Below are 24,877 nucleotides of genomic sequence, written 5' to 3' on the forward strand. Positions count from 1 at the left end.
TCTAACTAAGGCTCGTAGGCTTACAAGCTAAAAATAGATAAGGTGCCCGTGATCCCTTTCTTGTCCCTCTCCTCAGGAAACGGAACAAGAAGGCAAGAGGGCAGGAGGAGCGCCTAGATGAGGTACGGGTAGTAGAATGCGCCAAGAGAACATGTCGGCGGCCGCCTAGGGGAGGCGTGGTGATGATGGTGCCGGGAGAAGAGCTGGAAGATGAGGCCGCGGTCCATCAATACGCTATGAAGGTGTCGGTGCCATCGTACTCCGACTTGACAGCCCGCCACCCGCCTTCTTCGCCTTCTCCGGCCTCCCCGCGCCAGCCTCCCAAGGAGGTGACCCCGAGAAGTTCAAGGAGCCGGCCCCACTGGGAGAAGGGGCCCGCTGTAGATGTTGCTGCTGCCGGCACCGTCTTGGGGCGGCAGGTCCGACACCTAGTCGGACCCATCATCCTCTTGCCTGCTACCCTCGTCGTCGCTACTGCTGTCCTCCTTGTCACTCTTGCTCGAGGATGAGTCTTCGTCATCCGAGGAGCTCTCCACGCATGACTTCAGGCGAGTTCCGAAGTCGCCGAAGACCTTGAAGGAGAGGAGGCCATTCTCCATTAGCTTGAAGTAGAGAATGAGCCCCACCGTCAGGCTGTGGATGCGAGCGAAGGTTTTCCAACCGCGACGGAGATACATGACATGAGGGGCTGGGAAATCGACATTGGCCCATGTGCCGCTATTCCCACAGCCCCTCATGTGCAGCCTCAGCGTCTGTGGCGGGTCGAGCTCCATCTCCTGAGCGAATGAGGTAGGGAGACGAAGACGACGATGTGCCAGCCGGTGCAGCCTGATGAAGAACTCGCGGGGCTGGTCCCCGACGTGGACCTCCATTGCGGGAAGGACCGCTAGCGCAGGCGAGGCTGATGCGCCACCCCATCCTCCTCTTCCCTGAGCACCATCGCGGCCTCGGCCTCGCCCCCTCCCCCTTCCCCTCACGGTCGACTCCGCCGCCATGGGCTCTTGGGGAGGAGCGTCACGTTGTCAAGCGGAGACCCTCGCCGCCACCGTTGAAGCATCAGCATGCCCTCTCGCCATGGTAGAGGGGAGGAAGAAGCACAGATGGGGGCAGGCGAATGGTGAAAGGTTGAGGGGTGCCATCCATCCCGCTCCCCTCCTTAGAAAGGGACGGGGTTAGGGCTCGGCCGCCCCTCTCAGCCAACCTGGCTCATCAAGATGGTAGCAGGCGAGGCCGTCAACCGCCCTCCTCGCCCAATTAAAGGCGCATGGGTATTGACGAGCGCGCATGCGCATCTTCCCATATTCCACCACGCCTGTCACCCGCCCCGTGCCGTGCAAGCAGCATACGTGGCGTAAGGAACGGGCGTAGTGGGATGCGTGGGATGACGTTTCCTAGGCGAGGAGAGTAAATGAGCAGCGGCCCTGCGGTCTCGAAGGGACACGCAAGCCGCATCTTTACTATTCACCGCAAGATGATGTAAGCATGCTTCGACCACCCCCACGCACGATCCCCATGTCACGTGTTCAACGCGGGTCGTGGGGAAGCGCAGCGGACAAAAAAAGTTACTGCGGTAAAAACTTCCCCCTGCCCGCGCACCGTTTTGGGCCTAGCCCAACAACGCGTTGCGCTTATGTGTGGCCCTGGCCTGGGGGCTCCTGTTGGTGTACTAAAGTAGGGGCACTCCTTTGTACCACTTACTTGTGCACGGGTAGTCAGAGTCGCGCCCACGGCCACACTTAGCAGAGCAGAGGGAGGAGTCAAACCCGCAAGATGATCAAAGCAACGCCAGAGACACGAAGAGCAAGAGGGCAAGGTGGGTTCCCCTGGAAAGACCCTTGCCGGGTGGCGTCCACAGCCCCGGCAAGGACCTTGCCGGGGCAGCTTGCCCAACCCCAACAAAGCGCGTCACCCTCGAGCCCAAGGTTTCCGATGACCACGCTGAAACCACCATGATGGCATGCAGATCTTTGTGAAGATCATGAACACTCCAAGTCAGATGAGGATTAGAAGACAACGAATCTCGGCGAGATCCTTGCTGAGAAAATGTGACGCCCGAATATTTAAGCTACAGTAAACCTCTACTAATGATGCCACGTCAGCTCGATTACTGTTGCTAATCTCACGTTAGTTCGAAACCGGTTCGAATTCAAATTCAAAATCAAGTTAACAATAAATGTTTTCAAATATTAAAACTAAAATGTTCGGAGTGAGCCAAACAATGCATAGGTAATTATGTAGAAGAAACCACACTTTTATAATGTGCTTAAATGCACAATAATAGATAAACAGTAGCAAAACAATTGGTTAAATGCCTTTTACAATAAATAAAATATTAACTATTTTATTTAGTTGCCCAAACTTATGTGGCAGTAACCTATTTATTAACACTAAATTAGGGACTACTTTTATAATTTATAAAACCAAAATAAAAGAGGAACTAAAATAAAAAAAACAAAAGAAAAGGAAAATAAAACAAAAATAAATGAAATAAGAAAATACCCCCCCTCTCTCCCATGGGCCAAGTGGCCCAGTTGGCCACAACCGACTAGGCCGACCCAGGCCACCCCCTGCCTATACCCCCCCACCACGGTAACCCTAGCCCACTACCCCACCTCTCGCCCCCCCACCCCCACGATCCCCTCTTCCCCGATCCAGATCTAGATCGGGCCACGACCGTGTCCCCGACGCCAACGGCGCCTCGACCGTCGTGTTTGTCGCCGCCCCATCGCGCCTCCATCCTCCTCCGCGACGCCACCTCACTGGCGCCGCACCTCCCGGCCTCCTCCCTCTCCTTCGTGCACCGCGTCGTCTCCCCCGAGCTCCGCGCGCGCCCCATTCGTGGCCGCCCCGACCCCGTCACCGGAGGCCACCTCGCAGGTCCGCCAGCGTTGTCGTCCTCCCCTGCGTTGCCGTCGTCGCCACGTCGCCCCGGAGCCGTCCCCGACGCCGTCGCTCGCCGCTTCCTCGCCTCTCCTTCACCGGTCGTCCCCGTCCGCCTCGGCCACCACCACCGCCACCGCGTCGGCCCACCTCTCTAACGCCACTCCGACCGTCCCGAGCTCTCCATCGACCTCCTCCCAGTGAGCCATGTCCGTTCCCCTCTTCCCCGTCGATCTCGTCGTTGATTGGCGCTGCCCCGCTCGCGCCCGAAGCTCGCGACGACCTCGCGTTCACCGAGCCGCCCCTGGCTGCGTTCGCGTACGTCGGCGGCGCCCCAGAACTCCAGCCTCGCGCGCTGGCTGTCCCCTGGCCGTGCGCCTCGCGCCCTACCCTCGCACCCACCTACGCCCAGCCGTGCGTGCCCGTCTCGCGCCACCGTGCCCGTAGCCGCCGGCCGGGTTCGCCCGCCTCGTCGCCTCGGGTCCGCCCGATGGACGCCTCGCCTGCAACTGCGCTCGCTGCACAGCGCCCGCTCGGGTGACACCTGCACCCGAGCGCCCGAACCCGTTAAGGCCCCTGGCCCAATGACAGCCGGGCCCCACCCCAGTACCAGAACGTTAAAAAAAGAGGAATTAAAGAAAATAATAAATAGTAAATAAAAATGTTAGCTAATTAATTAATTAACTAACTAAATTAATTAACTTAATTAATCCTGTTTAATTAGACTAATTAAACATTAGTTACCTGTTTAACTAAATTAAAATATTTAATAGGTCAATTAGGTTATTGTGCCTATGGCATGCAGGACCCACATGTCAGGTTGACCAGTCAACCCTGTTGACTGCTGACGTCAGCATGACATCATGCTGATGTCATAAATCCCATTTTGCATTAAAATAATTAGATAAATGCTAAAAATGATTTAAATCTTTTAAAATACTTTCTACATGAAAGTTGCTCAGAACAACGAGCCGAATCCGAATACGCGGCCCGTTCGTCCGTCACACATCCCTAGCATAGTGAACCTGCAACATTTCACCTCTGGTTTATCTGTCCGAAAACGCGAAACGCCGGGGATACTTTCCCGGATGTTTTCCCCCTTCGCCGGTATCACCTAATACCGCGTGAGAGCACACCTAACACCGCTGTTTGCTTTGTCACGCATCATCATGCTTATGCTGCATTGTATTTATTGGTTCTTCCCCCTCTTCTCTTCGATAGACTACGAGGCTGATGCTGTTGCTGGTACCCCGATCGACTACGGTGTTGACGACCCCTCCTTCTTGTCTGAGCAACCAGGCAAGCCCCCCTTGATCACCAGATATCGCCTATTCTCCTCTATACTGCTTGCATTAGAGTAGTGTAGCATGTTGCTGCTTTCCGTTAATCCTATTCTGATGCATAGCCTGACATTGTTGCTACATCTGTTGATACCTTACCTGCAATCCTAAATACTTAGTATAGGATGCTAGTTTATCATCATTGGCCCTGCATTCTTGTCAGTCTGCCTTGCTATACTGTTGGGTCGTGATCACTCGGGAGGTGATCACGGGTATATACTATACATACATACATACTATACAGATGGTGACTAAAGTCGGGTCAGCTCGATGAGTACCCGCAAGTGATTCTGATGAGGGGGCTGAAAGGACAGGTGGCTCCATCCCGGTAGAGGTGGGCCTGGGTTCCCGACGGCCCCCGACTGTTACTTTGTGGCGGAGCGACAGGGCAGGTTGAGACCACCTAGGAGACAGGTGGGCCTGGCCCTGTTCGGCGTTCGCGGATACTTAACACGCTTAACGAGATCTTGGTATTTGATCTGAGTCTGGCCATTGGTCTATACGCACTAACCATCTACGCGGGAGTAGTTATGGGTATCCCGACGTCGTGGTATCAGCCGAAGCCTTCTTGACGTCAGCGACTGAGCGGCGCGCGCCGGGTTGGACTGCGTTAACGCAACTTCCTTTGTAATGGAGGTTGCTAGGTCTGCTCACCGGCCGCGTACGCAACGTGCAGGTGTGCAATGGGCGATGGGCCCAGACCCCTGCGCGCATAGGATTTAGACCGGCGTGCTGACCTCTCTGTTGTGCCTAGGTGGGGCTGCGACGTGTTGATCTTTCGAGGCCGGGCATGACCCAAGAAAGTGTGTCCGGCCAAATGGGATCGAGCGTGTTGGGTTATGTGGTGCACCCCTGCAGGGAAGTTAATCTATTCGAATAGCCGTGATCTCCGGTAACAGGACGACTTGGAGTTGTACCTTGACCTTATGACAACTAGAACCGGATACTTAATAAAACACACCCTTCCAAGTTCCACAGACAACCCGGTGATCGCTTTTCCACGGGGCGACGAGGGGAGGATCGCCGGGTAGGATTGTGCTATGCGATGCTACTTGGAGATGCTACTTGGAGATGCTACTTGGAGGACTTCAATCTACTCTCTTCTACATGTTGCGAGACGGAGGCTGCTAGAAGCGTAGTCTTCGATAGGACTAGCTATCCCCCTCTTATTTTGGCATTCTGCAATTCAGTCCACTGATATGGCCTCCTTACACATATACCCATGCATATGTAGTGTAGTTCCTTGCTTGCGAGTACTTTGGATGAGTACTCACGGTTGCTTTCTCCCCCCTTTTCCCCCTTTCCTTCCTTTCTGGTTGTCGCAACCAGATGCTGGAGTCCAGGAGCCAGACGCCACCGTCGACGACAACCCCTACTACACCGGAGGTGCCTACTACTACGTGCAGCCCGCTGACGACGTCCAGGAGTAGTTAGGAGGATCCCAGGCAGGAGGCATGCGCCTCTTTCGATCTGTATCCCAGTTTGTGCTAGCCTTCTTAAGGCAAACTTGTTTAACTTATGTCTGTACTCAGATATTGTTGCTTCCGCTGACTCGTCTATGATCGAGCATGTGTATTCGAGCCCTCGAGGCCCCTGGCTTGTATTATGATGCTTGTATGACTTATTTATGTTTTTAGAGTTGTGTTGTGATATCTTCCCGTGAGTCCCTGATCTTGATCGTACACGTTTGCGTGCATGATTAGTGTACGATTGAATCGGGGGCGTCACAAGTTGGTATCAGAGCCGACTGCCTATAGGAATCCCCCTTTCCAACTCCTTGGGCGAAGTTGAGTCTAGTCGATGAAAATTGTTTTACTAACTTGGCTGTGCGGCCCATGGGCCCACGTCGCCAATTGGGTGGTATTAGGATCTTTTACTCCTTGTCTATACTCTGGGACTCTGATCTCTCTTCTATTCGGGTTTACTGAATTTACAAAAATCTAACTTTAGGATCTCATTACTACTTCCTCCCAGAGAACCCCTCACTCCAGATGATTACTCCGTGAAACAGAAGAATTCGAAGATACTCTCCGATATTCTCTCGAGACCTTGTGCCTGTCGCTTTTTGCAATTCCCTACCACCGAAACATCCCTATGGATAAATACTTACACCTGTCGTTCTTTACTTTTATTCCCGGTTGATCTTGTTATTACAAGATACCTCGAAATTCTCTCTATTGTTCCAAAAATCCTTTAAGCTTACTGCCTTGCAGTTCTTTACCACATGAATATCCCTATCGAAAATTCCTCGCACTTATTGAGTATCTGTTCATCCCCAGTTGTTCGTATGCTTCATAAGATACTCTGAAATACTATCCGACCTTCTGAGCATCCTCTTCAAACTATTGCTCTGCAAATACTTGAATGCGTACATTATGGATGCTCCCATATCACTAGCAATATTCACTAGTATCTTTTGACATCGTCATTTTGATCCTATTGATTCAACATGTGTGCGAATGCACACAATCATCTATCAACCCTTCTAAATTATCTTTCTGGCTCAGACATCATTTTTGAACATGAGCTGGTTCTCGACCAAACTATTGGCCGTCAATTGTGACTCTGGTCTATCCAACTTATCCATCCTTGATCAGAGCGACAACTTCTGATCCTTTGTTTTGGAAATCGTAATTCCTTTGTTATCTAAGCTTTGAATTAGTCAGTTGTTTCTATAATCTGATGCCTTGGCATTCCTTCTTCCCTGATTGAGTATCGATACTCACATCAGTCCCGTTGTGGACTGCCCTACCCATTGCTGGGTTATTATCCGACAGTGTCCTTCACAACCAAAATTCTTATGAGTTCTTTACCTGATACATAATGCCTTCGGTAAATTGTATCCCCTGCTTTTGTCAACCATGCTCTGCTCCCGAGCTTGAGTTATTTACTCCGAAGTTTGTTGTATATATTCCTAGATGCCCCGACGGGTTGAAACAATGCCTTACCTAATCTATGTGAACTCGAAAGTTTTCACGAGTCATACTCTTCTGGTATTTTGCCAGATAAGATTTCAGCACTACAACTTCATCGAATGCGAGAAGTAAATGATAGGTTAGGCATTGAAGAAGTGGGAGTCGACCTTGAACTTTGTGTTCATGCCCATGGACACGATGTAGATCTTATCATGGAAGCTTCTCTTAAATTAATTATCCCCTTGGTATAAGTTCATCTTATATCTGGGATTTGATCTTTTGCAATCGTGGTTCCGGCCATATTCTTCTTCTTTGATCCCGTTTCTCGGACAAGTTAAATTACTTGTCTTCTGCACATCATTTCACCTGTCAAGCTTCTATTCTACCTTACCTTCGAGTATTACCCCCTGGTATCTCAAGGGTATCAACCCATTGCACTTCATCTTATGAATTTCTGATGAAGTAATACCTTTCCCCGTCATAGTCACTCCACGGGTTCTAGGTTGTCGTCAACCGAAAACACCGGGTTGTGAATCGAATCAACACTGAGATTCAGTACTCCCAGTACTTTGTTGTTGAGAATTTTAATACTCCATCAAGTCATTCCTAGCCTGATCGGCTATATCGTTATCATGCTAAATTTTAACCATGCTATCTGGTCCTTATTCCCGGAGCACAACTTTCGAGGATAGCTAAGCTTACGGCGATCGTCCTCGACATATCATTTCGCCTTGAACAACAATCTTTGATTTCAAGTTTGTATTGTACTAGTGGTTTCAATAACCTTTCGCTTCATCATTCCTTTGACTTGTTGTCATCGCCGATCAATTACACCTTCATGAAATGTCACGACAATTGTGTCGGATCACCTTCAACACTTTGACTTCTTCCGAGATGTTAACTGTGTTCATGATGAGAAATACCCTCCTTGCCCTTGATGATTTTATTATCATCGACAACACCCTTGACTTCCTTTCATTGTGAGCTTGTCCACATTACGAATACAACCTACTCTCCAGCTAATGTTGTGTTCTGCCTTGAAGTATTACTGTCTTTTCTATCAAGAATGTTGTGAGGATTGCTCCACCTCTTAAGAATTCTTGAAATAGTGATACTTCTCTCCATCACTTCTTTCTTGGTCCCCGTGTTGTTTCTAACCGGAATACCGAAAATTGAACTATGATGTGTGAATTCAAAATTCCTAGCAACCCTATTGCTTTGAAATTAATGGTCGGCCGTTCATTCTTAGACTATTGATTATTGAATCACCATTCTGACATTGGTCGTGCTACCCAAGCCCATATTTCGGGTGCACCTTTCAACCAATGTTTAAATCGTGTATGTTTTCCTCGAGCATACATCATTATGCCATTTGATCTAAAAAATGTTATCTCCTTGTTCACATGATTGTGGAAACCCATCTTTTTGGAAATCTCAATGAATTTTTGCTGAGTCCATCAGCCACCTCCTCATCCCCTCCTTGGTGTAATGATGAACTATTGTTTCAGGAACCCGCTCCCATAGTTCATTTCCTGAGAATCTTGCAATGTCATTTCATCGAATTTGTGTTGCACCTGTTTTTCTCGGACATCCTGAGTCTGAGGTATCATGACACCAACCGGATCTGAATCTCGGTCAGATATGATGGTTGGGACAACTTTCCAGGAGTTATGATGTTGGTCCTTTGATGACCCGGTAATATGATGTCATGCCTAGCACCCCCCCCCCGGCTGGAGGACCTATCATTATAATTTCTTTTGCAAGGATAACCATTCTTCCCGGAGGAAACTGTAAAACTTATTTTATAAGTTGCTCCTGATGGATCATTTGTGTATCCAAAGTCAGACCCTTGATTGAAACACCATGTCATTGCTACCTCGAAGCATGACTATGATACCCCGCTCATCAACAGGAACATTTGAATCCCAATGTTAAATGTTTCCTGCTCAATTATCCAAACACCGATGTATGGGTAATGTCATGAAAATTCTCTCCCGTACCTAAAGAGTTTTCTACATTATATCCTATCTTGGATATCATGCTCTAATTGTCCTTGGGAAGGATATACCCTTGAAATATGTGTTTAAACACATTTTCCTTTCCATTGTTCTGTTTAACCTGGTAATCATATTTTCCTTTCCATTGTTTGGTTTAACCTCCCTTGTGATCCATATGATCTAAGTAGTAATAAGTCATCGCTTTTGTAAGCACCTCGGTGTACAACTCTGTCAGAAAGACCTTGATACTATTGTTGATGACATTCCGGTAGCCGCCGATGGACGAGAACTTTGCCTATTGGTCCGCCTCGTCTTAACGAGCAGGAAAATGGTTCTCTTCGTCCCTCGCCCTTGGTACCAATGTTGTTGCCGACATAACTGGTAGGCTATCCTCCGGCATGCCTTGCTTACATGATCGTGCAAGACGTCACCACCCTTCCTACTTTTAACCCACGTGGTGGGCCCATAACCCACAGTTCCACAGGATCGAAACCTGACTCTTCGGTACACCCATATCTCCGAATTTATTCCTCACGATTGGCTGCATATGAAGATCACCAACCACCTTCCTAGAGACGATCTAATCTGGTATCAGACGCAATACTTATTCTCGTTGCTCTGGACCCCTTTCACACTTTGTTTCAGGCATCAAACGATTGCCTACCCGCTCGAAACTTCTCATGGTACCTACTTACCTTGCTCTCGTTATTGTCTTAAGTTTCCATTCGAGAGTTACTATCCATCACCTTCCCCGATATTAGCTACCAGATAATCAACCTTGCAGAGGTTCGTTCTCCCGGAACACCCCCTTTATTCTTTCGTAAGTACGATGGAGTTCCCGAAGAAAGGATGCCTACTTCATCATGATGACTTAAAGCAGAGAAATGAAGACATCAATGTATTCGACCGGCCTCTTCGAGAAGAGCAAGCCAGGATGAGAAGACCCGCTAGTTTCGTAACCAGAATTTCCCCCCTTACACCCCTCTTAAATCTCGGGACGAGATTTCTTGTAGTCGAGGAGAATTGTGACGCCCGAATATTTAAGCTACAGTAAACCTCTACTAATGATGCCACGTCAGCTCGATTACTGTTGCTAATCTCGCGTTAGTTCGAAACCGGTTCGAATTCAAATTCAAAATCAAGTTAACAATAAATGTTTTCAAATATTAAAACTAAAATGTTCGGAGTGAGCCAAACAATGCATAGGTAATTATGTAGAAGAAACCACACTTTTATAATGTGCTTAAATGCACAATAATAGATAAACAGTAGCAAAACAATTGGTTGAATGCCTTTTACAATAAATAAAATATTAACTATTTTATTTAGTTGCCCAAACTTATGTGGCAGTAACCTATTTATTAACACTAAATTAGGGACTACTTTTATAATTTATAAAACCAAAATAAAAGAGGAACTAAAATAAAACAACAAAAGAAAAGGAAAATAAAAGAAAAATAAATGAAATAAGAAAATACCCCCCTCTCTCCCATGGGCCAAGTGGCCCAGTTGGCCACAACCGACTAGGCCGACCCAGGCCACCCCCTGCCTATACCCCCCCACCACGGTAACCCTAGCCCACTACCCCACCTCTCGCCCCCCCACCCCCACGATCCCCTCTTCCCCGATCCAGATCTGGATCGGGCCACGACCGCGTCCCCGACGCCAACGGCGCCCCAACCGTCGCGTTTGTCGCCGCCCCATCGCGCCTCCATCCTCCTCCGCGACGCCACCTCACTGGCGCCGCACCTCCCGGCTTCCTCCCTCTCCTTCGTGCACCGCGTCGTCTCCCCCGAGCTCCGCGCGCGCCCCATTCGTGGCCGCCCCGACCCCGTCACCGGAGGCCACCTCGCAGGTCCGCCAGCGTTGTCGTCCTCCCCTGCGTTGCCGTCGTCGCCACGTCGCCCCGGAGCCGTCCCCGACGCCGTCGCTCGCCGCTTCCTCGCCTCTCCTTCACCGGTCGTCCCCGTCCGCCTCGGCCACCACCACCGCCACCGCGTCGGCCCACCTCTCTAACGCCACTCCGACCGTCCCGAGCTCTCCATCGACCTCCTCCCAGTGAGCCATGTCCGTTCCCCTCTTCCCCGTCGATCTCGTCGTTGATTGGCGCTGCCCCGCTCGCGCCCGAAGCTCGCGACGACCTCGCGTTCACCGAGCCGCCCCTGGCTGCGTTCGCGTACGTCGGCGGCGCCCCAGAACTCCAGCCTCGCGCGCTGGCTGTCCCCTGGCCGTGCGCCTCGCGCCCTACCCTCGCACCCACCTACGCCCAGCCGTGCGTGCCCGTCTCGCGCCACCGTGCCCGTAGCCGCCGGCCGGGTTCGCCCGCCTCGTCGCCTCGGGTCCGCCCGATGGACGCCTCGCCTGCAACTGCGCTCGCTGCACAGCGCCCGCTCGGGTGACACCTGCACCCGAGCGCCCGAACCCGTTAAGGCCCCTGGCCCAATGACAGCCGGGCCCCACCCCAGTACCAGAACGTTAAAAAAAGAGGAATTAAAGAAAATAATAAATAGTAAATAAAAATGTTAGCTAATTAATTAATTAACTAACTAAATTAATTAACTTAATTAATCCTGTTTAATTAGACTAATTAAACATTAGTTACCTGTTTAACTAAATTAAAATATTTAATAGGTCAATTAGGTTATTGTGCCTATGGCATGCAGGACCCACATGTCAGGTTGACCAGTCAACCCTGTTGACTGCTGACGTCAGCATGACATCATGCTGATGTCATAAATCCCATTTTGCATTAAAATAATTAGATAAATGCTAAAAATGATTTAAATCTTTTAAAATTAATATAAAATAATCTGTAGCTCAGATGAAAATACTTTCTACATGAAAGTTGCTCAGAACAACGAGCCAAATCCGAATACGCGGCCCGTTCGTCCGTCACACATCCCTAGCATAGTGAACCTGCAACATTTCACCTCTGGTTTATCTGTCCGAAAATGTGAAACGCCGGGGATACTTTCCCGGATGTTTTTCCCCCTTCGCCGGTATCACCTAATACCGCGTGAGGGCACACCTAACACCGCTGTTTGCTTTGTCACGCATCATCATGCTTATGCTGCATTGTATTTATTGGTTCTTCCCCCTCTTCTCTTCGGTAGACTACGAGGCTGATGCTGTTGCTAGTACCCCGATCGACTACGGTGTTGACGACCCCTCCTTCTTGTCTGAGCAACCAGGCAAGACCCCCTTGATCACCAGATATCGCCTATTCTCCTCTATACTGCTTGCATTAGAGTAGTGTAGCATGTTACTGCTTTCCGTTAATCCTATTCTGATGCATAGCCTGACATTGTTGCTACATCTGTTGATACCTTACCTGCAATCCTAAATACTTAGTATAGGATGCTAGTTTATCATCATTGGCCCTACATTCTTGTCAGTCTGCCTTGCTATACTGTTGGGCCGTGATCACTCGGGAGGTGATCACGGGTATATAATATACATACATACATACTATACAGATGGTGAGTAAAGTTGGGTCAGCTCGATGAGTACTCGCAAGTGATTCTGATGAGGGGGCTGAAAGGACAGGTGGCTCCATCCCGGTAGAGGTGGGCCTGGGTTCCCGACGGCCCCCGACTGTTACTTTGTGGCGGAGCGACAGGGCAGGTTGAGACCACCTAGGAGACAGGTGGGCCTGGCCCTGTTCGGCGTTTGCGGATACTTAACACGCTTAACGAGATCTTGGTATTTGATCTGAGTCTGGCCATTTGGTCTATACGCACTAACCATCTATGCGGGAGTAGTTATGGGTATCCCGGCGTCGTGGTATCAGCCGAAGCCTTTTTGACGTCAGCGACTGAGCGGCGCGCGCCGGGTTGGACTGCGTTAATGCAACTTCCTTTGTAATGGAGGTTGCTAGGTCTGCTCACTGGCCGCGTACGCAACATGCAGGTGTGCAATGGGCGATGGGCCCAGACCCCTGCGCGCATAGGATTTAGACCGGCATGCTGACCTCTCTGTTGTGCCTAGGTGGGGCTGCGACGTGTTGATCTTCCGAGGCCGGGCATGACCCAAGAAAGTGTGTCCGGCCAAATGGGATCGAGCGTGTTGGGTTATGTGGTGCACCCCTGCAGGGAAGTTAATCTATTCGAATAGCCGTGATCTTCGGTAACAGGACGACTTGGAGTTGTACCTTGACCTTATGACAACTAGAATCGGATACTTAATAAAACACACCCTTCCAAGTTCCACAGACAACCCGGTGATCGCTTTTCCACGGGGCGACGAGGGGAGGATCGCCGGGTAGGATTATGCTATGCGATGCTACTTGGAGATGCTACTTGGAGATGCTACTTGGAGATGCTACTTGGAGGACTTCAATCTACTCTCTTCTACATGCTGCGAGACGGAGGCTGCCAGAAGCGTAGTCTTCGATAGGACTAGCTATCCCCCTCTTATTCTGGCATTCTGCAATTCAGTCCACTGATATGGCCTCCTTACACATATACCCATGCATATGTAGTGTAGTTCCTTGCTTGCGAGTACTTTGGATGAGTACTCACGGTTGCTTTCTCCCCCCTTTTTCCCCCTTTCCTTCCTTTCTGGTTGTCGCAACCAGATGCTGGAGTCCAGGAGCCAGACGCCACCGTCGACGACAACCCCTACTACACCGGAGGTGCCTACTACTACGCGCAGCCCACTGACGACGTCCAGGAGTAGTTAGGAGGATCCCAGGCAGGAGGCATGCGCCTCTTTCGATCTGTATCCCAGTTTGTGCTAGCCTTCTTAAGGCAAACTTGTTTAACTTATGTCTGTACTCAGATATTGTTGCTTCCGCTGACTCGTCTATGATCGAGCATGTGTATTCGAGCCCTCGAGGCCCCTGGCTTGTATTATGATGCTTGTATGACTTATTTATGTTTTTAGAGTTGTGTTGTGATATCTTCCCGTGAGTCCCTGATCTTGATCGTACACGTTTGCGTGCATGATTAGTGTACGATTGAATCGGGGGCGTCACAGAAAACCCACAAGACCTTCGTCAAGATCCTTGCCGGGGACAACCACAACGCCACGGCAAGACCCTTGCTGGGGCCCCGGCAAGGCCCTTGCCGAGGACATCCGCGGGGCCACAGCCAGGCCCATGCCCGCCAAGTTTCCACCGCCGCTCCCATGCAGCTGCCAGCCCACCAGCTAGGCAGGCGCCTGCGTGTCAACATGGGGCTTCCAAGCCAACTCAGCGCATGCCTACGTGGTGGCATGCAAATCTTTGTGAAGGCCCTACCATCGCGCCACCTCAGCAGCCTACCAGCCTACATGGCGCTGACCGCCTCGCTGGCCCGGGCGTGTGTCGAAGCAGGGCAAGGCGATGGTAAAGTGAGAGGGACACCTAAGGGGTCATTAAATGTGTCTTGTCCCGTAATGGCTAAGCGATAAGCTTAGCCACCGTACACCGATGCCACCTCCTGTGCCACTATGGCGATCCCCCTGACTATAAAAGGAGGCCCGAGGCATCCATGAGAAGGATTCGGACCCTTGGACAAGTTACACTCGTCGTAGCTAGCTCAAGAACTCCAAGAACACTGATATACACACCAAAGCAAGAGTAGGGTATTACGCATCCTCGCGGCCTGAACTTGGGTAAACGACCCGCGTGTGCTTGTGCTGACTGTTGATCTCGCTCTTCTGACGACCCCGCGCCCCGCAACTGTAGTAGGGATTCCCGTGATCCCATAGGTGTCGTTTCCACCGACACCCTCAAAAGTTTTGGACATTATTTCCTATCCAAATCATTGACTCATGACAAAATTTAGCTTCATTTGCCCAATAAATCTTCCTCAACAAATTTCCAAAGTTTTTGTCCACCTAGAACCTTTGTGAAAGAAGTACTAGCTATGCATATCATAATGAGTTGAATTTTTGCCACATATTCTATATGCCTATGTAACTTACCTACATCAAATTTGAGCTCAGTTCATTTAGCCAATTTCTCTCACTAATTTTCCGAAGTTTCTGTCCAGAGAAGAGCATTGTGAAGGAAGTGCTATTTATATATTCTTGATTGCCCTCAAAAATTTTGGGCACTCTTTCCTATCCAAATCATTGCCTCATAAAAAACTTCAGCTCCATTTGCCCAGTAAATCTTCCTCGGCAAATTTCCAAAGTTTTTGTCCACCTAGAACCTTTGTGAAAGAAGTACTAGCTATGCATATCCTAATGAGTTTAATTTTTGCCACATATTCTATATGCATATGTAACTTACGTACGCCAAATTTGAGCTCATTTCATTTAGCCAATTTCTCTCACAAATTTTCCGAAATTTCTGTCTGGAGAACAGCATTGTGAAGGAAGTACCACTTTGGCATGTCCAAATGGTATCCATTTTCTACAGTGCTTTCCTATGCCCAAATAACCATCCTCCACCAAATTTTAGCTCAATCCATTCATTATTTTGAGCTCAGCTTCAACATTCATATTTATGTCCAGTGTGGTACTTTGCAAAGCAAGTACCACCTAGGCTCCTCCTTTTGAGTTGAAAATTCGTGAAGACAGTCTTCTTAGTAACTGATCATCCTTAGCCAAAACTCACACCATTAGCCATGTGCATTTCCCGTACTGCTAATCAAACACTTGGCTGCTAATTCATGTTTGAGCATAGTTCGGTCTCCTCGTGAGAATCTTCTGTTGTCATTTTCTTCCTAGCACCTACCTAGGAAGTGCACAACCTACTAGCCATGCCTAGGCTGCCCAGAACGCATGGAAACGCCACAGTCAAGCGGTGACCATGCGACGGGCATGCAAGTTTACACGCTCTAGTGTTGGGGCCCTCGGCCACTGTCCAAACCTCGATGTATCACCACCAAAACATATATTTCTGATTAAATAGATACTTATGTACCTAGAAATGATTTTTGTAAAAAATAAAGAGCAAATATGAGGCAGCTGTAGTTCAACTTTGACCCGCTTCCTACTGAATCGGCAGAAATTTGTCTTTTTCATGAGAGGTGGATCATAGCTTTTCACACCCAACCATTTGGTCAATTGTGCATTAAATATGTCCTAGTATTTTAGAAAATTGATTTGGTACAATTTTGCAACAAATATTTGGTAGGTCCTTCACAAAAAAAGCTTATTTTGGGCACTCGAAAAATGGAAAATGATTTTTTCCATGCAAAGAAAATGATAAGTTCCTGAGGCAACATTGTTTGTCATTCCAAGATGCACCCTTGTGCACAATATGAGATCTTTTGAACAAACTATGACATGAATGTGGCCATAAGATTGATCATTTGGGTTGAAAGCCATGAATCTTCATAGATGATAACTCATTTCTCAGAACACTTTTTTAAAAGAATTGTCGTATTACAAGTTTATTATTTTTCCTGGTAACTTGGTCACATATAATGACACTATGTGAAGGTTTTCCAATTTTTTTGATTTTTTTAACTTTTTATGCTCGTTTCAAAATGCGGTCAAAACGGCGGGCATGCCCGTTCCTAGCTAGTGGTTGAATCTTTGAAATTTTTGGTGTTTCTCTGATTAAATAGACACTTAAGTACCTAGAAATGATTTTTGGAAAAAATTAAGAGGAAACTATGAGGCAGCTGCAGTTCAAATTTGACCCGGTTCCTACTCAAACGGCGGAAATTTGTCTTTTTTATGAGAGGTGGATCAAAGATTTTCACACCCAACCATTTGGTCAATTGTGCATTAAATATGTCCTAGTATTCTAGAATATTGATTTGGTACAATTTTGCAACAGTTATTTGGTAGGTCCTTCATAAAAAAAGCTCATTTGGGGCACTCAGAAAGTGGAAAATGAAATTTCCATCCAAAAAAATGATAACTTCCTTAGGCAAAATTGTTTGTCATTCCAGGATGCACCCTTGTGCACAATATGAGATCATTTGAACAAACTATGCCATGAATGTGGCCATAAGATTGATCATTTGGTTTGAAAGCCATGAATCTTCACAGATGATAGCTCATTTCTGAGAACACTTTTTTAAAAGAATTGTTGTATTATAAGTTTATTATTTTTTCTTATAACTTGGTCACATATAATGACACTATGCAAAGGTTTTCCAATTTTTTGAATTTTTTAAATTTTTTATGCCCGTTTCAAAATGCGGTTAAAACGACGGGCATGACCGTTCCTAGCTAGTGGTTGAATCTTGGAATTTTTTTGGTGTTTATCTTAGTAAATAGATACTTAAGTAACTATAAATGATTTTTGAAAAAAATAAAAAGGAAACTATGAGGTAGCTGCAGTTCAAATTTGACCCGCTTCCTACTAAATCGGGAGAAATTTGTTTTTTTCACGAGAGTTGGATAAAAGCTTTTGAGACACAACCATTTGGTCAATTGTGCATTAAATATGGCATAGTATTTTAGAAAATGATTTGGTCCAATTTTGCAAAAAATATTTGGTAGGCCCTTCACAAAAAAACTCATTTTGGACACTCGAAAAATGAAAAATGGATTTCTCGTGGAAAGAAAAAAAACTCCCTTTATCAATATTCTTTGCCAAGCTAAGATGTAAACTTGTGCAAAGTATGATATCATTTGAAAAAATATTTGGTAGGTATTTTAAAAAAACTCATTTTGAGCACTAAAAATGAAAAATGGTTTTTTCTTAAAAACTTATCTTTGATTACGACCAATTTATATGGTCATAAGGTCTTCAAATTGTTTGTTGCGTTCTGATTGGTCCATAGGCATATCACACTGATCATGGATCATACACCGTTGGATGCTCGAGGATCCAACGGCAGTCATCAACCCTTCCCCCCCGCCTCCTTTTTTCCAATCCATTCCAGATCGAGAGAGAGCTCGTCTCCTTCCTCCCTCCAGATTGAGAGAGAGATCGTCGCCGCCACCTCCCTCCAGCGGAGCTCGCCGCCGTCCATGGCCTCCCCCATGCCCTCCTGCTCCGCCCGCTCTTCCTCCGCCGGTTCCTCCTCCCTCCACGCCTCCCGTGGGCCGTTGTCAATTTCCCAAACCAGACCGCCTCCCCGGTTCATTCCTTACTCCCCTCCGACCCACCCGCCTCGGCACCACCACCTAACTCGCTGACGACCTTACGCATCACCGCCGGCCTCCGCTCCCTCCCCTCCCACACGCCCGACGCCCCACCCTCTCCAACTCCCCTTCTCCCCCTACCCCCAGTAGCACCCAGATCTAGCACGCCGGCCTGTACCTCGCCGGAGGCGCACACGCGGAGTGAGGAGGGCTGCCCGCGTGCACACGCCATGGACCTCCGTCACGGGACGCCGAAGCGTCTCGTCTGCCCGGCCGCGTCACCAGACGGCTGCCTACCTGCTCCCTGCCGACGCCATCCCGTGCTCGGGACGCCGCGCTACCACGCCCTGACGTCCCTCCTCCCTCTCCCCTGCGTTCGCCCCATCGTCCGTCCCCGAGGTACCCTGCCCGACCGCCCCCAGTCAGTTCTCTTCTCCGTGGCCGGATCAGCGCAATGCGTTCCTGGCATTTTTTCTGTCTGTCTCTGTGGTTGGGCAGATGGAGAGGGTGCTCAAGGGTTCAGCAACCTTACTGTCAGATCCGGCGACCTCACTGCCAGGTCCGCCATGCGCAATCGCCAGGTAAGTGCAGCCCACGATGAGTACGGGTGCCGGCGCGAGGCGACCCCTCACCTCACAGCGGTACCGAAGCTGCACAGCCTCCACAAAAAAATGTCGGACGCTTTGGATTGGAGGCAGAGCAGCATGGTTACCAAGGTCAAAAGGACAAGGGCAGCTGCGCTGAGTGCGCACAGCGGCAGATACACAAGGTGGGTTTGATTCCCTTTCATGCCTACTTGTCATTGTCAATTTCCCATGGCCGATGTGTCTATTTAGACGCTGGATCTGAAATTAGATCCTGCTGCTTCAGTATTCCTTGATGTTTTGCACACATGGTTACTGCTATCTTAAAACAAAATTTTCTCCCGTCTCTCTGGTTACATGGATTGTTAATTGATATACTGGTGGTTGGTTGAGTGTGCTATAAAATATGCATGTTAAATCTGTGTTGAGTAACTAATGATATAAGACTATAAGGTGTACTACGAAAACTGATCCAGGCCGTAAATTTAAGTCTCTAGATATATATGTTTATACAAAGGCTTCTCATGCACGCATCCTGGTCTCATGTCTAGTTGTGGTGTGTACTGATTTATTATTGTGGAAAAAAATTACATCACAGAGGCTTGAGTAATCATCACCATCATGCAAGCCTGTTCTTCTTTGTAATTTTGCAGAGACTCCTATTTTGTAGAAAGAATACACTGACAGTTAGGTTAGTTGCCTATGGGTTACTTAATCCTAGCTAGCTTCATTTAGGATGAATTATTGATTTACATCCCATATTGTTGATTAATTAATCAGACTGCATGACAAGGTAGAAAATTAAATAAAAGAACTACTTCTATTGAAGTAATGACCACAAAATGTGAACTCATCCGTCTCCTTTTACTGTCGTTCATTTCCCTATCCTTTATATGAAATAGTCAAGATTTTATAGTTAATGTGGCTTTATGTAAGGTTTACTGCATTTCAGGCGGACAATTTTATTTCGATCACAATGGCCACAAAAGCTTCTTCAAAACACCACTCCCCACTCTTGCTGCTGCTCCCCGTGCTCACCTCCACAGCTTCCTGCATCTTCGTGCGTACGCGCCCCTGGCTGTCCCACCCTGGATGATATTGATGTTGCAAGTGCTAGCAGCTCTATGCTATGCCACTACCGCCCAGCCACTGGCTGAACACGCCCTACTCAAGTAATCAAGCTCACACACTGACGCACAGACAACTTAGATATTGAAGAGGTAAGATACCCATTTGATAAAGTGATAGGTTCTTTGCTAATCTGTATATATTCCTGCTGTAAATGTGAACCTAGAGTTTGTGCTTCAGTCTAAGAGAAATCAAGATGTGGATGACATGCGTTTTCTGACCACCATGTGTTTGAGTTTATGCCTACAAAGTATTTTTTTTGTTTGTTTCCATTCTAATAGACTACTGATTTAAAGGACATGTTCGGGTCATTTTGATATTTCAAATGTTTTTTTACAGATAATGTGCTTGTCTTCCAATGTAACATGGGAAACTAAATCTTGAATAGAGCATCAATATTGTCTATTATTGGATCTTTTTTATCAAGTATATACAACAAAAAAATGTTTGTTACAAGTTGTTGGACGTGTAAGCATAGGGTTCTTATACTGCCGCATGTTCTTCCTATGCTTATGCTAATTAGAAATGTACTAATGTTTGTTAGCACCTTAGCAGAATCATGTGTGGACAATTATCCTGGGAGGATATGAAAGGAAATTCAAGTAATTATAGAACAGGGTCTACCGAAATAGTGGGACAGGCTCCTTTTTCAAGATATTATAAATGTGGTTTTTAGGAAAGCGGAAACAAAGGTCCAAGTCTAAGCTTTCATACTTGAAATGTTACTCCTGCCAACAGGACAACTGGGTCAGGATGCTGCGGCTGGGCTTCTAGTGCATGGGGATCCTCAACGCCGACCTCGGGACATCGCTGCTCTACGTCTTCTCCAACACCTTCAAGTACGACGTCGGGCACGAGGACGACGTGTCGGGTGTCCTCTTCCTCATCATCTACAGCTTCCTGCTCTTCGCCATGGTCAATATCATCTTCATCGCGCTCTTATATTTAGGAACGGAGGTAGTACTTGCTAAATGTGTTTGGTCGGTGCTGAGTATTGGATAGTCATGTATGTGTCAGATTTCATCTTTCTGCGTTCGAGCTTGTCCCTATTTCATATGACTGCTTTTATTTGTCAACCATGCCTTGCACATGAAGTTATATGTATGCATGTAACTACTAGATATTTCCATATTCTAGAAACAATCGTATATGATTAGGATTTGCACACATCATTGTGGTCTTAGCTTTGCGTGTTATATGCTGTGGAACACAATCTTATATATGCATTACCTGAAAATCATGTTTTACTTAACTGATCTAGTGCAGTAGTATGTTGATACACAACAGCATGGTCTTTCTAGCAAATGTTCTTTTGTTCATATAGGAATGGATAGTTTCATGTTTGTAGGATGTTATAGCTGGGCTTATATATTATATATATATATATGGAACTCATGTAAGGGAATTAGAACTAGAGAACTAGAGAAATATAGCCATCTATGGTGGTTTAGGTTTCGTCGGTGGTTAGATGTGTTGTAGGTGATGCTTTAAGGATGGAGTTCTACTCGGCTGTAGTTATTTTGGAAGTGTGTCGTGGCTTTGCCAGTATTTAGATCCAGTTTAGAGCCTTCAAAGGTCTTGGAAATGAGCGTGTATTTGTAAAATATGTGCTCCCATCTTTGTTAGATGCTTTGCTGAGTCGAAAATTGCTCGCACACATGGTAAATTAGTGTTTTTTTGTTTTGAATTTTCGTCTGTTAAAGGTTCTTTTCAGTGCAAGGAGGTGTTGTGCTTGGTGATTGTGTTCTAGTATTTCTTTCAGGCATGTGGAGTTATTGTACAGATCTTCTGATCTTAATGAAGCATCTAGTCTGTTGCATCTCTTGGGTCAAAGTGTTTCTCAAATGCTTGTATTTGTATTGCCTCTGTAAATAGATATAATCCTTACTTACTAAGCTATGAAGAACTCTCATGTATCATGGCTATCATGCATCTCTAGAATGTTTGTGTAGTGTACTATAGATATATGTGATCTTTTGTCTAACTATCTTCTTATGGATGCTTGTTCTGGAACTACAGGGCATGGAGGATCCGCTGGAAACAAGTTTCGGATGTCGATGGGTCTGCCGGTGGCAGCCACTGTTAATTGTGCTGACAAAACTGGTGCCAAGAACTTGTACATCATCTCCGTCAAGGGAATCAAGGGGCGCCTGAATAGGCTTCCTTTGCTTGTGTTGGTGACATGGTTATGGCCATTGTCAAGAAGGGAAAGTCTGACTGGAGGAAGAAGCTCATGCCTGTTGTCATTGTCAGGCAGCACAAGCGATGGCGTCGAAAGGACGGTGTCTTCATGTACTTTGAAGGTACTGCTAAGTTCTTATGATCACTGATTCATTCTGCACTAGTGTAGTGTAGTAATTTAATCTACCTAGTGAGTTTGATGTCTATTAAGCTGTTACTTGCAACTGTTAAATTTTTTGAAAGAACAATGTTGTATTGAATATCTGCAAAATTACACCTGCATGTCTTACTAGAGAATTTAAGTTCTAGTTTGAATTGCTACTATTAATGATGAATGGTTGAGTTTTAAAACTTGAAGCAGCAACTACTTTCTCATGTGAAATTTCGTTAAATATATATTTGCCCGAATAGTGTATCAGTTGTCATCACCCATTTGTTGGCAAATATGTAATCTCATAAATTTCCTATTCTACATTTTTATCTTGTCGTCATCACCCATTTGTTGGGCAGTATAAGTGTATCTGTTGTCCGGTTTTTCTATCATATTTCCTGATGTACTTCTACATATATATGTTGGTTGTAATCTGCTTGAACGATCCCGCGCTTGATATTCCATTCTATTCTTGTAGGTGAATGGAGCTTGTGTTGTTGGTAGAACTCCATTGATGACTTCTTCCTATGTTGAAGAGCATGTTCCGTGTTATCCAAGAGTAGCTAGCTTTACATTGGCAGGGAGTTTGTTATCCAAGAGTAGCTAGCTTTACATTGGCAGAGAGTTTTATTTGTCGATCGCAATATTTGTGATTGTGTGGAATATTGTATGGTTATCTACGTGAAGTTTGAAGTTCCTAGGCATGCAATATTTGACGGTTAAACTAGTGGTTGTGATGTGAACGAGTGTATGGAGTTTCACATGTTTTGTTCTGTACAGAATATATTATAATAAACCTATTTTGGTTGTTATTTTAAGATTTTCATATGCTTCTCTCTTTTTTTTGTTTGATATATACTGCTTATTAATAAGATGTGAAAAAGCTATTTGGAACCACTGCCACAAAAAATATGACAATTGGGACCCATTACTGGAGTTGACAAAAAAACAGGAAATTAAAAAGAAATGGACCGCAATGCACTAGAAAATAAAAAGGCCAAATGGTTGGGCTAGGCCCATGTAGCTAGAGGAAATAAACAGAAAAATATATAGTAAAAAGGCTGAATTAATGGCCTCGTCCCAGGTAAAACACTCAGTCGGACCGGGCTGAATTTTGTCAATGACCTTTTCAATTGGTCGTAATTTTGCCACGTCGGATCCGACGTGGTCTGAGCAGACAGCCAGTGACCAAAACAGAAGGTCATAGGATCCACGACCTTTTGTTTTGGTCGTAAACGTTTATGACCTTATCCCGAAGAAGGTCGTTAATTTCAGTTTACGACTGATACGTCTCCAACGTATCTATAATTTATGAAGCATTCATGCTATTTTATTATCTGTTTTGAATGATTACGGGCTTTATTATACTCTTTTATATTACTTTTATGCACTTTTATATGCAATTTTGCCCAACCCATATTGCTGTTTTATTGCCTGTTTCAGTATTTCGAATAAAAGGAATATCAAACGGAGTCCAAACGGAATGAAACCTTCAGGCGCGTGATTTTTGGAAAGGATATGATCCGAGAGACTTGGAGTTCAAGCCAGGGAAGGCTCGAGGAAGCCAGGAGATAGGAGGGCACGCCCACTCCCCCTGGGCGCCCCCCCTGTCTCCTGGGCCCCTCGAGGCTCTCCCGATCGACTTCTTTCGCCTATATAAACCCATGTACCCTAAAAATATCGAAGACGAAGATAGATCGGGAGTTCCGCCGCCGCAAGCCTCTGTAGCCACCAAAAACCTCTCGGGAGCCCGTTCCGGCACCCTGCCAGAGGGGGAACCCATCACCAGTGGCCATCTTCATCATCCCGGTGCTATCCATGACGAGGAGGGAGTAGTTCACCCTCGGAGCTGAGGATATGTACCAGTAGCTATGTGTTTGATCTCCCTCTCTTGTGTTCTCTCTATGGCACGATCTTGATGTATCGCGAGCTTTGCTATTATAGTTGGTTCTTATGATGTTTCTCCCCCTCTACTCTCTTGTGATGAATTGAGTTTTCCTCTTGAAGTTATCTTATCGGATTGAGTCTTTAAGGGTTTGAGAACACTTGATGTATGTCTTGCCGTGTTTATCTGTGGTGACAATGGGATATTAACGTGATCCACTTGATGTATGTTTTGGTGATCAACTTGCGGGTTCCGCCCATGAACCTATGCATAGGGGTTGGCACAAGTTTTCGTCTTGACTCTCCGGTAGAAACTTTGGGGCACTCTTTGAAGTACTTTGTGTTGGTTGAATAGATGAATCTGAGATTGTGTGATGCATATCGTATAATCATGCCCACGGATACTTGAGGTGACAATGGAGTATCTAGGTGACATTAGGGTTTTGGTTGATTTGTGTCTTAAGGTGTTATTCTAGTACGAACTCTTGAATAGATTGATCCGAAAGAATAACTTTGAGGTGGTTTCGTACCCTACCATAATCTCTTCGTTTGTTCTCCGCTATTAGTGGCTTTGGAGTGACTCTTTGTTGCATGTTGAGGGATTGTTATATGATCTATCTATGTTATTATTGTTGAGAGAACTTGCACTAGTGAAAGTATGAACCCTAGGCCTTGTTTCTTACCATTGCAATACCGTTTACGCTTACTTTTATCATTAGTTATCTTGCTGTTTTTATATTTCCAAATTACAAAAACCTATATCTACCATCCATATTGCACTTTTATCACCATCTCTTCGCCGAACTAGTGCACCTATACAATTTACCATTTTATTGGGTGT

The 24,877-nt window shown here is 46.5% G+C and overlaps 1 protein-coding gene across 5 annotated transcripts; it reads left to right on the forward strand.

Moving 5' to 3' along the window:
- The first annotated feature begins 17,883 nt into the window (after positions 1–17,883).
- On the forward strand, positions 17,884–22,978 carry LOC123092072 (uncharacterized). 5 transcript variants are annotated; one of them, XR_006444187.1, is made up of 5 exons: positions 17,888–18,877; positions 19,629–19,912; positions 20,559–20,777; positions 21,840–22,123; positions 22,631–22,978. XR_006444187.1 is itself a non-coding variant. In XM_044513744.1 (4 exons), exons 1-3 carry the CDS (start codon positions 18,339–18,341, stop codon positions 21,904–21,906), a joined length of 783 nt encoding a protein of 260 aa, XP_044369679.1. In that variant the 5' UTR covers positions 17,884–18,338; the 3' UTR covers positions 21,907–22,123; positions 22,631–22,978. The 5 variants fall into 5 exon arrangements, 1 of the variants encoding a protein (XP_044369679.1); XR_006444188.1 differs by having other exon boundaries at positions 19,645–19,912; positions 20,559–20,735; XR_006444186.1 differs by having other exon boundaries at positions 17,889–18,877; positions 19,645–19,912.
- Positions 22,979–24,877: the final 1,899 nt, after the last annotated feature.

Source organism: Triticum aestivum, chromosome 4B (genome assembly GCF_018294505.1).
Source record: "Triticum aestivum cultivar Chinese Spring chromosome 4B, IWGSC CS RefSeq v2.1, whole genome shotgun sequence".
Lineage (NCBI taxonomy): Eukaryota > Viridiplantae > Streptophyta > Magnoliopsida > Poales > Poaceae > Triticum > Triticum aestivum.